Source organism: Manacus candei, unplaced genomic scaffold, assembly GCF_025592945.1.
Source record: "Manacus candei isolate 608988 ecotype Guabito, Panama unplaced genomic scaffold, ASM2559294v1 h1tg000003l, whole genome shotgun sequence".
Classification (NCBI taxonomy): domain Eukaryota; kingdom Metazoa; phylum Chordata; class Aves; order Passeriformes; family Pipridae; genus Manacus; species Manacus candei.
Window position 1 is genome coordinate 18,737,851 of NW_026138051.1, and position 15,830 is coordinate 18,753,680.

General features: G+C 38.1%; 1 protein-coding gene across 9 annotated transcripts in view; it reads left to right on the forward strand.

Moving 5' to 3' along the window:
- Positions 1 to 15,830, forward strand: part of RPGRIP1L (RPGRIP1 like) — a 45,221-nt gene that overhangs the window by 18,411 nt on the left and 10,980 nt on the right. For 8 of the 9 annotated variants that reach the window (XR_007904965.1, XR_007904966.1, XM_051790440.1 and 5 more), the window contains 10 exons: positions 996 to 1,135; positions 2,843 to 2,949; positions 3,138 to 3,194; positions 4,055 to 4,234; positions 4,881 to 4,998; positions 5,972 to 6,424; positions 7,681 to 7,808; positions 8,719 to 8,802; positions 13,781 to 13,952; positions 15,053 to 15,177. Coding sequence is in view for 7 of the 9 variants with exons in the window: in XM_051790440.1 (XP_051646400.1) it covers positions 996 to 1,135; positions 2,843 to 2,949; positions 3,138 to 3,194; positions 4,055 to 4,234; positions 4,881 to 4,998; positions 5,972 to 6,424; positions 7,681 to 7,808; positions 8,719 to 8,802; positions 13,781 to 13,952; positions 15,053 to 15,177 (1,564 nt within the window). In the remaining 2 variants the exon portion in view is untranslated. The remainder of the gene's footprint in view (positions 1 to 995; positions 1,136 to 2,842; positions 2,950 to 3,137; positions 3,195 to 4,054; positions 4,235 to 4,880; positions 4,999 to 5,971; positions 6,425 to 7,680; positions 7,809 to 8,718; positions 8,803 to 13,780; positions 13,953 to 15,052; positions 15,178 to 15,830) is intronic. The other variant, XM_051790475.1, reaches the window with a different exon arrangement.

Genomic DNA, 15,830 nt, shown 5'->3' on the forward strand with positions numbered 1-15,830 from the left:
TATTGAAAGAATCCATCTAGGTAGACATATATTCCATTAGGGTTGTTTTGGCCTTTGGGATTGTTCCTTTTTAATTTTGGTTTGGTTGTTGTTTTTTTTTAACAAAGGGGTGTTTGAACTTTTTGTATGTTCTTCCAGCACTTCTCAGTGAACTTACAGAAAGTCTGATATTTGAGAGCTTCTCCAATGTTTATTTTTGAGAGGTGATTGGTTGGTTTTGGTAATAGCTACCATTTCACTGCTATTGGTAAAGAAAAGAAGTCATTCTAGTCCATTGCCACAAGCATATTAAAATGACCTTCAAATAAACCTTTATTGTAAAATTATGTGATTTTTTTTTTTTACACTTAAAGAGGTTTAGAAAATAAGACACATGTCCTAGAGCTAAGAATTGCCTCAGAAAGCAGGTAAAATGCTTGAAGTCTTTTCTTCTATCGAAATTATTTCTCCTTTAAAAGTGTTTGGCTTCTCAGTGTGATGTCTGTCAAAAAATATCAATGACTAAACACAATGTGAGTGATAGCAAATTTTGTTTATAGTATTCTTACAATATTTGTTACACTTCTTGCACTGTCTGTGATGAAATTAAAAGTTAAGGCAGTAAAAAAACTGAGTACAAATAACACATTTTTTTACTTATAACAGTTGTATAATCACAATATTTAGTTTTTTTATAGAGGTAGTTGATGAGTTGTCTCTCACCTGAGTTAATTGTGGATTTCTCCAAAGTTTGATCATGTTATAAATATTTCTGGTGATCATTTCTTTCTCCTCTATCATTATGGAGAAAAATTACTCTTACTAACAAATCAACTTACAGTCTTTTTGTTCTCCATAAATCACAGTGAGATAAGAAGATGTTTAACCAGATGAATTTAAATATGTTTCTGCTATAACACAGTCATCTACAATATTGCTTTTCTTTCACATGAAATGACCTGCCTTTTCACATACTCCCATTTCAGTGTTGATTCCTGTCCCCTGTGTTTCCTCAGTGTCTTCAGCCTGCCCTACGACCAGCAGTGGAAATCCAAGGAGCAGCAGCTGAAACTGCAGATTGCCAAACTAGAGACAGCTATCAAGTCTGATTTAGCAGACAAAAATGAGATCCTTGACAAGATTAAAGTAGAAAGAGGTATGTTTCTGAAAAATACATCATTTTCTCAAGACATGAGACTGCAGTTGAGGTTTTCTGCCCAGAAAAGGGTAGTTTCTGTTGGTGGTGTTTTCAAAGCTGCCTTTTAAGTGTACATTTGCTCAATATGAGTATGTTATGACTACTTATTAAATACAAAAATTGACCCAATGCATATTATGTGCTGAATGAGGCTCATATAATTTCAGCTGTATTCATTCTGCATTTGTTTGGTTAATAATTACTCTTTATTCAGTGTTTCTTACAGAAAAGAGGCTTATCTGACAGTCTCTCTCAAGTTATAAACCACTCTTCTGTTTACTGTACAAAGTTACATGAAGCCTATATTGGCCCCTGGTGATGATGTTTAATTGTCTTTTAATTTTATTAATTCAGAATTTTTTAATATTTTCAGTATATACTAATTTTTATTTACAGCTTTGTACATTTACAATAACACAGTTTTCTTATAATCTACTGAACAGATTATTTCATGTGTGTTTTTCCCATGCTGTAGGATAAGTTCTGGTGAATATTTTTAAGAGCTTGCAATCTTTTCTTTTTTTTTATCTCAACACTGTGATATACTGTAGCAATATAAGGTTTACAAAAGAAGAGCACAGGCAGGAATTGAAAACATTTAGTTTAGAGTTGATTCTTCAAATGTGTGTTTTTAAAAGGTGCCTCTCCAGATTCTCAACAGGCTGTTCACAATTTTGAAGTTAGTGTAAGTGTGAATGAATATTACAAATGTGTACAAAAACTGGAGTTCATGTTAGAAAAAGAGTGGACTGAGCTTGTTGCTGTTACCAGAAAATCCATGGTGAGACAGAATTGCTTGAGGAGAGGGATATCTTGTCTCATCCTTGGAAAAAGTGCCAGTCCAGATCTCAGTTTATATTACAGGGAAAAGAAACATAATCAACATAAGGGGCCATTTCTCTCTGGGGGGGATCTCCAAACAGATACACATCTTTCAGGTTTGTTAGTTGGGAGGATCTGGAAGCCTCAATTGCTGTCTTCTCTGTCCATTCACAAGGCTTATTTTAACTGTTCTCTTGTTTGGTTTAGCCCTTAGTGTTTCTAATTACATTTTCTTCTCAACTGCACAAATGCATTGCATTTTCCTCAATAACTGTATAGAATTAAAACCTTACTGTGGTGACTGTGTGTCTGAATTAAAAGTGACTCTTGTGAAGAATCCTCACACGTGTCAGGCTACTGAGGATAAGAGCAATGGCATTACACATGATTCATTTTTAGTAAAGATGTCAATATATCAACACTGGAAAATTAAAACAAGCCTTGGAACATTTCAAGACCCTTGAGACCAGCATCTCAGCCTCCTGTTTCCAGATGAATTCAAATTCATTCAGATTGACAAAGAATTTTATATCCTCTCTGTTCCCCTCTTCCCTTCCTCCCCCAGAACAGAAAGCTGTACTTAGTCAGGCCTTACCTCTCAATTTAGAAATAGAAAAAGTGTAGATTTTTGACACTGTAGGTTCCCTTTTTTTAGTCCTTACATGTATGAGATGTATCAAAGAGGAATAGCTTTCTGTCCCTGTCTGTGTGGTTGTTAACTCCAAAGTGTGGTGTTTTAGGATTGGTATTCCCCAATGTAGTGTTCCCACCAAACCGTCCAAGCCAGTTTAATTTTTTTAACTATGTTGAATTAAGCTTAATATTTTCTTCTTCCATATTAAGACCAAAAGGAAAAGCTGATGCAAGACAACAAGGACCTGCAGTTATGCTACCTGGAACAAAAGCAACAACTAGATGATCTGAAAAATCAAGTAAAGTCTTTGACCAAGGTGAACTCTATTTCTGTTTAGAATATGAGACAAAAAAACCCTCTATGTTTTATGCATAGCACGAATACTTCCTGAAAATAAAAGAATGCAGAATATAAGTGTTTGTTTATTCATGCTATCAAGCAAAGTGGCATGTCTAGTGAGAATGTATTTCTTTGATTCCCATCTGATGCCATCTTTCCCTTAAGTTTCAGGAAGGTGATGTTGATGTGGCAGAACTCAACGAAGCTCTCTTGCTTATAAAGGTAATTTACAAAGCATAAGCCTATGAGGAACTAGATGATCTGTAGGATCCCTGCCAGTGCAAACCATCTAGGAGTCTATATATTTTGCATTAATTCTATTATTTTAAATCAGATTCACAACCATTTTTCTCAGTTAAATGACTTATCAGGCCATTTTGTTCTTCCTATAGTGTTTGTTAAAAGCAATTTTGTTCACTAATTGTGTAATTTCTGCGAGCAGAGCATAAGCAGGGAAGTTCTAATGTGTGACACAGCAATGCTTAGCAACTTCTCTCTGTTTATTGAAACAGAAAACCAAAAGTACTCAGAAAATTTGCAGCAAGTTTCCACTGAGTGACTTACATTTTATTTTCTTGAGGAAGTGTTTGCTGTAAATATAATCTTTTTCTGCAACAGAAATGCAAATGATAATTATATAAGGATAATGAAAAAAAGAAAGAAAAAAACCCACCGAAAAACCCTCGATGAAAATTAAAACCCCAGCATTAATAACAGAAGTAACCTAGACTTGAGAATAATAATTCAGATTTTATACATTCACTGAGCAGGATTATTAATTATATAAAAGGCAAATATATGAACAAGTTTGTATTTTCATTGGATAGCCAGGAGTGATTGCTTCTGAATAGCTGATGTGCTTTAATTGGTGCTGGTAATCAAAAGATTACATTGCTTAATACAACCCCAACACTTTCTAGTCTACCTTGTTCCTATTTTTGTGTGCTCAGAATTTATAAAGTTCTGCTGGCTGTCTTCTTGTTTTACCACAAGTATATCCCAGTGTTGCATTTAGTCAGGCACAAATAGGTCCAAACCTTTTGCAAAAGTTTGTTCTGGTAATTTTTTTGAACTTGCTCCAGGATCGGAAGCAGCAGAAGAATGGGGACCCTCTGTTTTTGGAAAAACCAGAAGATGAGATCCATAAGGATTCAGAACACTCCATAAGGGAGCTGCAGTTAACACATGCAGAAACAGTGCAAGAACTTGAAAAGACAAGGAATATGTTAATTATGCAGCACAAAATTAGCAAAGATTACCAGGTACTAAACTCTGCTTACAGTGGAAAATAACCTGATAATGGCATTTTAACATTTGTAGCTTTGACACCTGCAATAACTAAGACTTGCAAATTCAGCAAGCAACAAAGCCAGCCTGTGCATGGGGAACTGAACATAAAATTTGGGGGTGTTGAAAGCATTGTTTGAAAAAAACCTGAGGTCCCAATGAATATAATTGTAGTCTTTTAACTCATCCTCATCAGAGCCCTCAAGCTGTGCTTTCTTGGCATTATCTCTGAGCTCTTATCAGCTCCTCACAGGTAAGACAGTAACTGTGCTTATCTGATAAGCTTCCCTTGCTCCTTTCACTCTCTTCTGTTGGATTATTGCAGATCATATTTTGACTTCTCATTCGATTACTTTAAGTTTAAAATAACAGACTTATTAAAGAAACTGTTTGGAACATTGTCCTGAAAGAACAGCTACTCTGTTTTTCTGAATAATGTGTTTAGATTTTGCTGAAATTAGAACTGATTGCTGCATTGATGTATTAAAAACTGCTGCATTTTTGGGTGCTGTCAATGTTTTTACCTCAAATCTAACTCTCTTTTAATTTGTTGCCAGAAGCATTTGCAATATCAGTGCAGACAAGCCTCAAAAGTCATTTTTACATGAATTTTCTTTTCAGACTGAAGTAGAAACAATGACTAAAAAGCTGGAAAGGATACAGAAAGACTATGAGTTCAAACTGGAACAGGATGCCCACCTTCTTGATATCAGAGCTGCACGGATCAGAAAACTAGAAGGTATCTTTATTGGACTCAGGGATCCTGATGAGTCCTTTCCAACCCAGCACATTATATGATTCTTCTCTAATTTATTTTTTTTTTATATTTTATCTCTTGTAAATTACTGTTGTAAATCTGTTCTTCACTTGAAACACTTTTCCATTCCTAAAACTGGTAGAAAGGTTAGTTCTTTCATGGAAAATTATCTGTGTACTATTTTATTGACTTCAATGACAGTTACTAATCAAACAAAATCCAACAAAGCAGATTATGCTGCAGCTATTGCTGAATAAGAATAAAATTACCAAACTTCATTTTTTAAAGTAAATCATATGTTTATGATCAGCCTTTTGTTTTGCAGTCCTGTCATTACAGAATCACTTCCTGTTGCTAAAAACCCTGAAGTCATGTTATAATATACTGACATATTATTTCAAATAGTTTTTTAATGACTTCACTGTGTAAAAGGTGCATAAGAAGCCTGAAATAGAAAATCTTGCAACCCCTGATGTTGTAACAGTTCTCATGTTTTGTCTTCCAACCTTCCATGGGAAGGGTTTTGCTGAGAGTTCTACCCACTCAAGATTTAACAGATGTTAAAAGTCAGATGTATTGTTTCTTTCCCTACAAAAACATGCATCTTAAATCTCTGGTACATTTGCACAGTGATACTTATTTTGAACAGTGCATCAAACTTCTGAATTCTTGCTTTTTAACTCCTTTATAACCTGATAATAACTGTTAGGGGCCTGTGTCTATTTTTATGTATACTGAAGCAGAGCCACTGAGAAATGCTCTTGACTGTTGTCAGTGTTCTCAGTGAGCATTAGATGTATGATTTAAAGTGTGATTTCTTCTTTTTGGTAGTGCCTTTAAGAAAGTAACATTGTTCACAGAATTGAGTTAGGCTTTTATCCTTTCTACTCAGCCATTAATTATATTTGATTTTTAAAAAGACAGTCATATTATAGCTCTGTTTTATCTGTTGCAGCCCAACTAAGAGATATCATCTATGATGCAAAATCACCTAAGTCCAGACCAGAAATATCACCAGGTGATCCCATGGATGGATTTGTTGAAACTATTCATTTAGAGAAAGGAGAGAACCTTCTTGAAATTCATATCAGCAAAGTGATCTTCTCTCCCGAAGCCATGCACGCTTTTGGTGACCAGGAACCTGCAACCTTCTGTACTTATGCCTTCTATGACTTTGAGCTTCAGATCAGCCCAGTAGTCCGTGGAGGTGCCCCATGCTTTGACTTCACTTCCCAGTTCCTGGTGCAGGCTGATGACACCTTGTGCCACTACCTCCAGCACAGCAGCGTCCCCCTGGAGCTGCACCGCGCCCAGGGCGTCGAGTACCAAACCCTGGCTGCCTGCCACCTCAGCCTGCAGGGGACCCTGGAGAGCAACAGCAAGGTCCACAGCACAGCACATTTAGTTGGTAATGCAAATGGCACAGGGGGTTCTGTTGGATGCCCTGTTGGAAGTGGGAGCCGTGTGCATTTGGGCAAAAATCGAATTGGCGTATTACCAGTTCAAAGGGAGAAAAACCCCAGGTTTCTACAGAAGGCTGCTTTCTGCAGGAGGCTGCTCTCTACAGAAGGCTGCTCTCTACAGAAGGCTGCTTTCTACAGAAGGCTGCTCTCTACAGAAGGCTGCTTTCTACAGAAGGCTGCTTTCTACAGAAGGCTGCTTTCTACAGAAGGCTGCTTTCTACAGAAGGCTGCTTTCTACAGAAGGCTGCTTTCTACAGAAGGCTGCTTTCTACAGAAGGCTGCTTTCTGTGGGATGTGCAGCAGGTTCTGGTGGCTCTACCAGCTGTTGTGGGAAAGCTTGGACAGGTGCAACTTTGCTCATAATGGTAAAAGGGGGGAAAAAACCCAAACTGGGAGGGACCCCCACTTCACCCCTATCAAATATCAGGGCTTTCTAGCTGGCCCAAATGCCATCAATATATCCTCTTACTCCTTATCAATAAATAAAGGAAGAGACGGTGTAATTTAAACTGGGAGGACAAAGGTCTTCATGTAATAGTTGTAAAGCATCAAAAAGGTGCAAACTATGGAGATTATAGTTAATTATATTTCATATATTATATGAATAATCTGTGGGGATGTTGGTTTATATTTTGTGCATTATTTTAAAATTGTGCATAATTTAAAAATAATTTTAAGGTATCCTGGACAAGACACTCTTAAGAAGTATTGAATGTTCTGTGCTGCTTGCTTTTACTTTTAAAAATGTCAGATCAGCATATTCAGTGAGCTCTAACTGCCCACTTTTGTAAAGAATCTGGTTTAATAAGCCCTTATAAAGTGATACTTTTGCCAGTAATTTAAATTACATACCACTTTTTGGGATACTTCCAACTGTTGACATACAAAACTGTCCTAAGCTTTATTTGCTTTGAAGAGATTAAAATAATGAACTTGACCTGAACTCACTCTACAGCTTGCACAATAAGTATTGCAGATTACAGTATGAAAAAGTCATATTTTGATTTTTGGATCATACATGTGGAGCCAGAGGAGCTGTTGTTTCTGTTTCTAACACGAGCTACAGATCTCTTGTTACAAACACTGTCATAATGCACAGGCACAAGTCAGCTAATCTCTAATTTGTGGGGCTTCCTAGCTTTTTACTAAAGGGCTTTATTTTGGAAATGAAAATTAATGCAATCCCATATTTATTCCTTAGGAAAACCAGGACATGTTCAAAATTATGGTACCATAGAATATTGGGTCAGGTTACAAGTTCCTATGGATCAAGCCATTATTCCTTACAAACAGACATCCAGTTTTAGGGAACATGAACAACCATCCCAGGTATGTTTGGGTCTCTACTTCATAGAGAGAATTACTTCATGGAGAAGAGAAGCTTCAGGGTGACCTAATTTTCTTTTTCAGTTCACATAGTTTAATTCAAGTCTTGATGTGTTGAAAGTTAATGGAGTTAAAGATTCTTGAACTGGAAAACAGCAGTTGAATGACAGGTTTTTCATATAAAGAGATCAAGAACCAGTTGAATTATACCTTTCCTGAGGAGGCAAAGTCTTAAATTCAGTTATTTATTTTTACTGAAATTGTCATTAGAACATTTGAAATTATTATATTTAATTTTTTTAAGCCATGACAGATTTTGTGAACATGTTATTCTAGTACAATATTCATGAATGTTAAACCAACTAGGTGTCAGATCACTAGAATGGGTTGTTCAGAAAAGTCTCTGAGAAAATACTCAGAAATGTTTGAGTATTACGATATTACTTCACTTTGGGTTTTTTATTGGGTTTTTTTACTGGATATTGAAGAGAATTTTGGTAATATAATGCACAGTACAATCAAGTTAAAATAAGAGTCACAGAAAAAGAAGGGACTTCCAACATAACAGTTGATTAAGAAATAAAAGCTATCAGGTGGAAATGTATTAACTAGAGTTTTTAATGGGCTTTTTTTAATCTAAGCTGTTTAAATTACTCTAGGTCTGGAGTAACTTTAATGTTTTATATTATTTCATAATGTAAGTTTATATTCTAGGAAAATCTCAATGGGTTCCATGATGCAACCTGAGAAGTGTGTCATGTATGAGTTCTGATAAATCATCTCATCCATTTAGAATTGAATTTAGTGCCATCAGACTTGGCTTTGAGACACATCAGGGTCTCTCCTCATTTACTGCAATATAAGATGGTTAGACTGTGGCAATAACTGGTCTTCATGTGTTTTTTTGTGACAGAAACCAACCCCCAGACGGAGGCAGCGAGCAGCAGGAGCAGACAGGAGAGTCTCTTTTCTGGATCTCAGTACCAGACAGGGAGCAGTAAGTCCTAATTGTTTTTGTCACACATGTTGAAGCATGAAAGGCTGCTTATGGCTCAGGATGGACAATGTGTAGAACTAATAATCAGGAACACTGGATTATTTTAACAGCACAATCCTGGCACGTCCCAGGCAATGAGTGACAGCACAGTACTGCATATAGGGGGGGAATTCAGTGCAGGGATATTTGTGTGACACCCTCAGAAGTGCTTGATGTGCTCCACACTTCACAAGCTTCAACTTGCACAGGCTTAGGGCAAATTCTGTCAGGACCAATCCAATCCCTCTGCACTGTGTTTCTCAGCTCTCTGCATTATTAAAGTGTCTCTGTACAGTGCACCCCTTGCACCAGCATAGAAATGGCTCTGGAGAAACCAGGCATGAGCCAAACAGCTCCTGAGGGTTGTGCCAAGGAGATGCAATAGGACACAGTGCAGAGTCACCCTTTAAATGAGATTTATCAGCTGAGATAGCACACGCTGTGAAAACAATTACACTGCTAAATGTGGGATACACTGTCATCTGCACATCCTTCCAGAGTCTGGGAGAGTCTGTGTGGAACTAACTCAAACATCTCTGCTGCATACTGTACATTTTCATTTGATCTGAAATAATTTGTCTTCAGAGAACTAAGAATAGGCTGTCTTTAGTCTTTTAATTAAATCCAGTAAGTAAAGGAAAGTTTTTCAACAGGTAATTTTAAAAGGTTATGAGTATTAATATTACATAATTATAATAATAATAATATTGTGTTGCATTAATTAAAAGCTAGCTGTGATAAGTTTTCCTTTCATAAATGCCTTGATTTATTTTTGAAATGTTAACATCAGTTTTCAATTAACAGATTCTGCTGTTGTTTAGTTTACTATGAATAGAACTTTCTTGTGAGCTATACAGTATAAACTGGAAATAAGAATTAAGTCAATCTGTTGCACTTATTAACTTTATAAAAAACCAAAAAGGCAAATGTTGGTGAATAAAATCTTCCGAGAGTTAAGATAAGAAAAACTGAAATGTTAGCTGGATAGTCACACACACAGTGTATCTTCAGCTGTCCAAACAGTCACTTTTCAAAGTTCAATTTTTCACAAACTGGGATTTTCTAAGGGAGACAGCTACTTGGTTTCCATCAGGGTGGGCACCTCCCCTAGCTGTTTTAAAAATCTAAGTCTCACCATCTGGCTAGAGACAAAAGTACTGTTAGACCTAAATAATGAAATAGCTGGGCCTTCTCAGATGTCCAGATCTTGTGGTGAAATGGCAAGAGAGTGTCCATGCAAGAGAATTAGAAGTTCAGCAGGTTAAAACAGGAACAGCCTGTTTCATTTTCCAGTTCATTTTCTGAATAGCAAAGAATCTAATTCTTGATTAAGGTTCTTATTAATGTGATACATGCCAAAGCAAATAATTGTTTTCAGGAAAGGAAACTGGCTAAAAAGTGGGATGAATGATTTGACTCACCAAAACTACTTGTAAGAATTGCCCAGCCTCACACACAGAAGCTCTAGCAGGGGGTAGAACCAGTAATGCTAATGCAGGGAGGCCAAGGAGGACATAACCCCCTGTCCAAATGCTTCTCCAGTGAATTTATACCTACTTTTGTGTATTAATTGTCTACTATATATTAAAGGCTTCCTCTTATTTTCTTCATAACTTGGGGCTCTGTTGTTGAAAATAACATGGAAGTACTTTAACATTTACAAGGCAATTCCAAAGGGTTCACTACAATTATAACAATGACTTAACTATAGATTTGAGATAGTAACATCCATACCAAAGTCAGTTCACACACACAGAGGTAAAATTATGTGCAGGCCTGTTTCTGTATGTGTAAAGTTACCTGTCAAAAGTTCCCCTGGGGTTCAGTGAAAGACTCACATCAAATCCCTTTGTGTTTCCCAACTGGCAAGGGATGCACCTCGAGGAGTGTGGAGCTGTGTGGTGTCAGCAGTGGTCTTTGGGGTATTGCAGACATGAGGGGTTGTGAGCTCTGAGAGGCCCCACTTAGAGAGAGCTGCTGGAGCAGCCACTGCAGCCCAGGAGAGCTCAGAGGGCCTCCCTCAGGACCACTGGTCATAGGGCTGCAAGGTGATCAGCATTGGTCTCAGTAATTTCCATCCTGGCCATAACCCAAGTCGGTAACTACTGGATTTTTATCCCAAAGTGCAATAGGAATGGGACAGTTCCACTTGGGCTGCAGTTCACAGTGGGGCTGCTCTACTCGGGCATCATCACGGCCGGGCTTTGTGAACGAAGGTTTGGGAAGGCTCTACCCATGTTTGTTACAGGCACACTGGTGGCTAAAGAGGCCAATATGAGACAGACACGTCAGGTTGCAAAAGGCACAGCAGAAAGACTCCTTAGGTGGTACATTCTGCAAAACACAGTTCTTTCTGTGCTGTCTTTTCTCCTCAAGGGTGACCCTGCTGTGTTCTCAAAACAATCAGCAGCGTTATAGATGGTGTGTCTGCAGAGCTCCTGATTGGAGGCCAGAGTAGACCAGTTCTGGTGATCAATATGGCCAAGGCTGAGATGTTGTTTCAGGCAGTCCTTGTATCTCCTCTTTGGGGCTCCTCTCTTGCGGCAGCCGGTGGCAAGTTCACCATAAAGCAGGATCTTAGGGAGGGGGTGGTTGGTCCTTCATCCTGGAGATGTGCCCTGCCCAGCACAGCTGTGTTCTCAGCAACATGGCCTCAATACTTGTGACTGCTGCCTGTTCTAGAACAGATGGATTGGTCACATCATCTGACCAGTGGATGTTTAGGATTGTACGGAGGCAGCGTTGATGGAAGCGTTCCAGGAGTCACAGGTGGTGGCTGTAGATGACCCAGGATTCAGATCCATATAAGAGAGCAGACAGCACAGTGGCTCTGTAAACACTGACCTTGGTGCTTTTCTTCAAGTGTTTATTTCGCCCAACTCTTTTATGGAGTTTTTGGAAAGCATTATATGCCTTTGCTAACCTGTTGTCTGTCTCTCCATCAATCTCACCATCCGAGGAGATGAGGCTGCCCAGGTAATTAAACTGCTGGACTGATTTGAGCTCTGATTGGCCAATGGTGATATGGGGATGAAGGAAGACTTCCTGAGGTGCAGGTTGATGGAGAACTTCTGTCTTCTTTAAACTGACTTCCAGCCCAAAGAGCTCAGCAGCCTCAGCAAAGCAGGATGTTAAACGCTGCAGAGCTGCTTCTGTGTGGGCAACAAGGGCGGCGTCATCAGCATAAAGCAGCTCCTGGACAAGATGGTTTAAGGTCTTGGTGTGGGCCTTCAGTCTCCTTGGGTTGGAAAGGCTTCCATCAGTGAGGTATCGGATGTAGGTCCCGTCCTGATCCTCGAGGTCTGCCCTGGCCCTTTGGGGCATCCTACTGGAAAAGACTGTGAATAGGGTTGGTGTGAGAACAGCCTTGTTTCACACCATGGGTTATTAGAAAGGGCTCAGAAAGTGCATTGCCATATCTGACTTGGCTGTGCTGATCCTCATGGGGTGAGATGATCATTTTGAGGATCTTGGGGGGACATCCTAAACGTTCCAAAATCAGGTAAATGGTTTACCTACAAAGGATAATTGTTCATTGTTTGTTTACCACCTTGCCTGGGCAGCTGCTGTTTCCCATTGTTCCCACCTGTACCATGCAGGAGCTCCTGGTCAGATCAGGGAGAGCCTCCTGGTTCAGCTGATCTGGTCAAGGGACACTTCACTCAGCCAGTTCAGTCAAGGCTTATCAGGACTGTCTGAGGTCACAGAGCAGGCCCCAGGATGATGGAGGGGGGCTGCACCACCAAAATATGTAGCATTTCAAGGAGAAGGAAAGTATTAAATACTGTAATTTGTATTGGTCGAGTTGGTTGTGAAAATAAGTTTTGGCAGATTGGCAAACTGTAGTTTCCCACATTTAATCACTGACTCTTACCTGCCTGCCACTCTTCTACTTTAAAGCTCCTCTGGGACTTTGATTGAGAAAAGTCTTCCTCTTACCACATGGGGTGGTGGTGGTCAGCTAGAATAACCAAAAAGTGTTCTCTCTGAAGCTTTCATGGACAGAATACAAGTCTGTTACTGAAGGAATTAAAAAGAATGGCTGAACATTGTATAAAACACAGTGGTTATGACACATACTCTATGCCTAGAAGGAACATAAGAAACATAAAGTCAGTTCTCTATGACTTGAAAACTTCAAGGATAACCTTTATTTATAGAATAAGGCTCTTACCTGTTTGTATTACTTTGCTTTGTGAGGCTCCAAATGTGCTAGAATAGAAATAACTCTTCAGGTCAAGTTTTGGAAAATCCAGATGTTCTGTGGATAGCTGACAGTTCTCTCATGGGTTCTGGGGGTGGGAGATTGGATAATAAATAATGCAGAGGTGTCCAGCAAATTTTCATGGAAGATGCCTTGTCTGTAATGCTGATCCACTTATGAGGTAATACTTTATGTAACTGAACTCAAAAAGAAAGAAGTTTACTTCAGAATAAGTTATGCACTTCAGATATTTTACCCTAGATAACATGTTTGTACTGTGTAGCAAGGCTGATTCTTCTTTTTTGTGATATTAGTTTGCTTTTGGAACAGCAAATACTGTATAATTTAAGTTATAAAATTGCTAACTGAATAAGGAGGTGGTGGTGTTCTTTGTGTGTTTTGTTGGGTTTTGACTGAATCTTGTAGAACTTGTAGGACAAGATGAAATATAAATGAATCTGGAAATCTTAACAGGCTGTATATACACTGACAGGTACAAAATGATTATAATTGTTATGTTTCCACAAATACACATAGTTAGAGAACTGTCTTTCTGCTGTATCAATTATATGTTCCTGCAGCTGCCACCTTCTTTTGTCCTGCATTGCACAAGCAATACAGTTGTTTAAAGGCTGTGGATAATGAATGTGGGCCACAACTCTTCAAGTTTTGAACTTTAGCAGCTTTTACTATTCAAGGACTGTTATACAGAGTGTAAGTGTATTTTTCCTACAGTGTGTGGTGCAGGAGGTTCAACAGCCATCAGAGGATCAGGGGAAGGAGGTGGCTGAAGGAATTCAGCAGGGAAAAGAAGAGCTCTCCCATCTCTCTGAGCAGCAGTTACCTGAGCAAACAGCAGCTCCTTCTGCAGATGAGACAGAAGTCATTGAAGAACTGGAGCCAGAAGGTAGAATTCATTGTTGTTGATAAGTAGCTGTATTTTAGAAATTTTGGCTCTTCCCATTTTCATAAGCATTTCTTACTAGCAATGGGAGCTGCCTCATTATGAGGAACTGAGATTCTGGGGTGCTTTACAAGCTGGAGCTGGGTGGTGGATGATCTTCCCAAATGGAAACTGTATTGCAGTTGATTGCAAAAATCTGGTATCTTACCTAGATTCATAAAATATTAAAGGATATTTATATTCTTCCTTAGAAATAGGCTCTTCTAAAGACTGTTTTAATGAATATGCTCCTTTTGTGTGCAGGTAACAGCCAATGCTGGTCTCAGAAATCCTTTCAGACAGTGAGAGGAGTGGTATGCCTTATCACATCTGTAACTTAAAGGTGTTAGAGGCAGATTTATTTAAAGATTATATAAGCTATAAAGATTTATTTAAGATTATATAATTTATTTAAGATTTTTTTAAAGATTATATAATCCTCTTCCACCTCTGAGCTTAAACTGTTTAGTATTGAAATAAACCAAGTCAACATTACCAAATTTAAAGTAAAAGCACAAGCAAAATGCTAAAATTTTATGTTTAATTGTTTGCAGCTTCTGCATAAGAATTCATAAGAAAGACTGGAAAAACGTGATGTTGTCTTTATTATAAGTAATTTGCTTCAGAGAAAAAAACCCCCTGAATGCTCTAGAAAATAATCCATCTGCATACAGAATTACTTTGTTATTAAAAAAAAAGTGCATTCTTCTTTAACATGTGCATGGTTTTAAAGGAAGTCAGAGGAAATCCACAAATTCAGGCCACATTCTTATATAAAGCTAACAGTTGTTCATACCTCAGTTCATCACAGGACTTATGTCATTCTATTTGCCACCTTTCATCTGGGAAATATTACTATTTTTTTAACAAACCAGGAAAAAAATACAGTTTCTGTGACTCTAAAGGTCATTGATTTGCAGTATTAATCTTCTGCAATGAAGAGAAGATTTACCTGGCACTTATTCTTTATTTATTAGAAAAGGAAATGTAGTACTATCAGATTTCTCAGCAAGTCTCAGATTGTCTAAAATAAAGGTTTTAGCTACACTGATTTTTTTTTTCAGATCAAGATGATAGACAAGAGGATGATGCTGTTGAATCAATAAAAACTGACAGTGATGACTGTATCATTTCAAGTCCAGTATCCACAAATATTAAACAGCTGAATCAGAGTGTATATGGCAATGTGGTAAGACTAAGAAAAATAGTTTAAACCTAATGTCCTCTAAGAGTAGCTTTGCTGTATTTAACATCAGTTTTCAGTGAAGTTGTACATGCAGAGTATCCAATCTCTTGACTTCTTCAAACCAGCAATTCAGGACATGAAGTCATAATATACAAACTAGTGACACCTTGCCTTTGTTGGTTAAACCACTCCTTCTTTTGTGCCATCTTTTACTGCTATTGTTGTGTTTATTGCCATTTCCTCAGCAAATTGGGACTCCAGTTTATAATGCCTCTTAATATTCTTTCCTGCACTACCAGAAGAGGGTGTTTGAGAGGGCTTGGTCTCCTCAGGGAGTTCTAGAACATGAAGAACATTTAGAACATGGTCCTTCTTTTACAGGACCAGGGGTGTAATTTTATATCCAGTCAGTTTTAACCATTTTTAGTGTTCTGCAGTGGGATATCCTAGAGGTAATCTGATTTTTTGAAGTGCTCTTTTCAAGGTTCTGTGACATCTTACAAAGTAACTAGCAACAAGAAACACGTATGAGAAATATTGGCCCTTTTCTTTCAGCTGTAAAAGGTACATCTTTAAAGCTGTTACACATCTTCAGCTACACAGATGTGTAGAACTGCTGTCACTCTGTGTTCTTAAGAAAGATACAGAAGGTACTT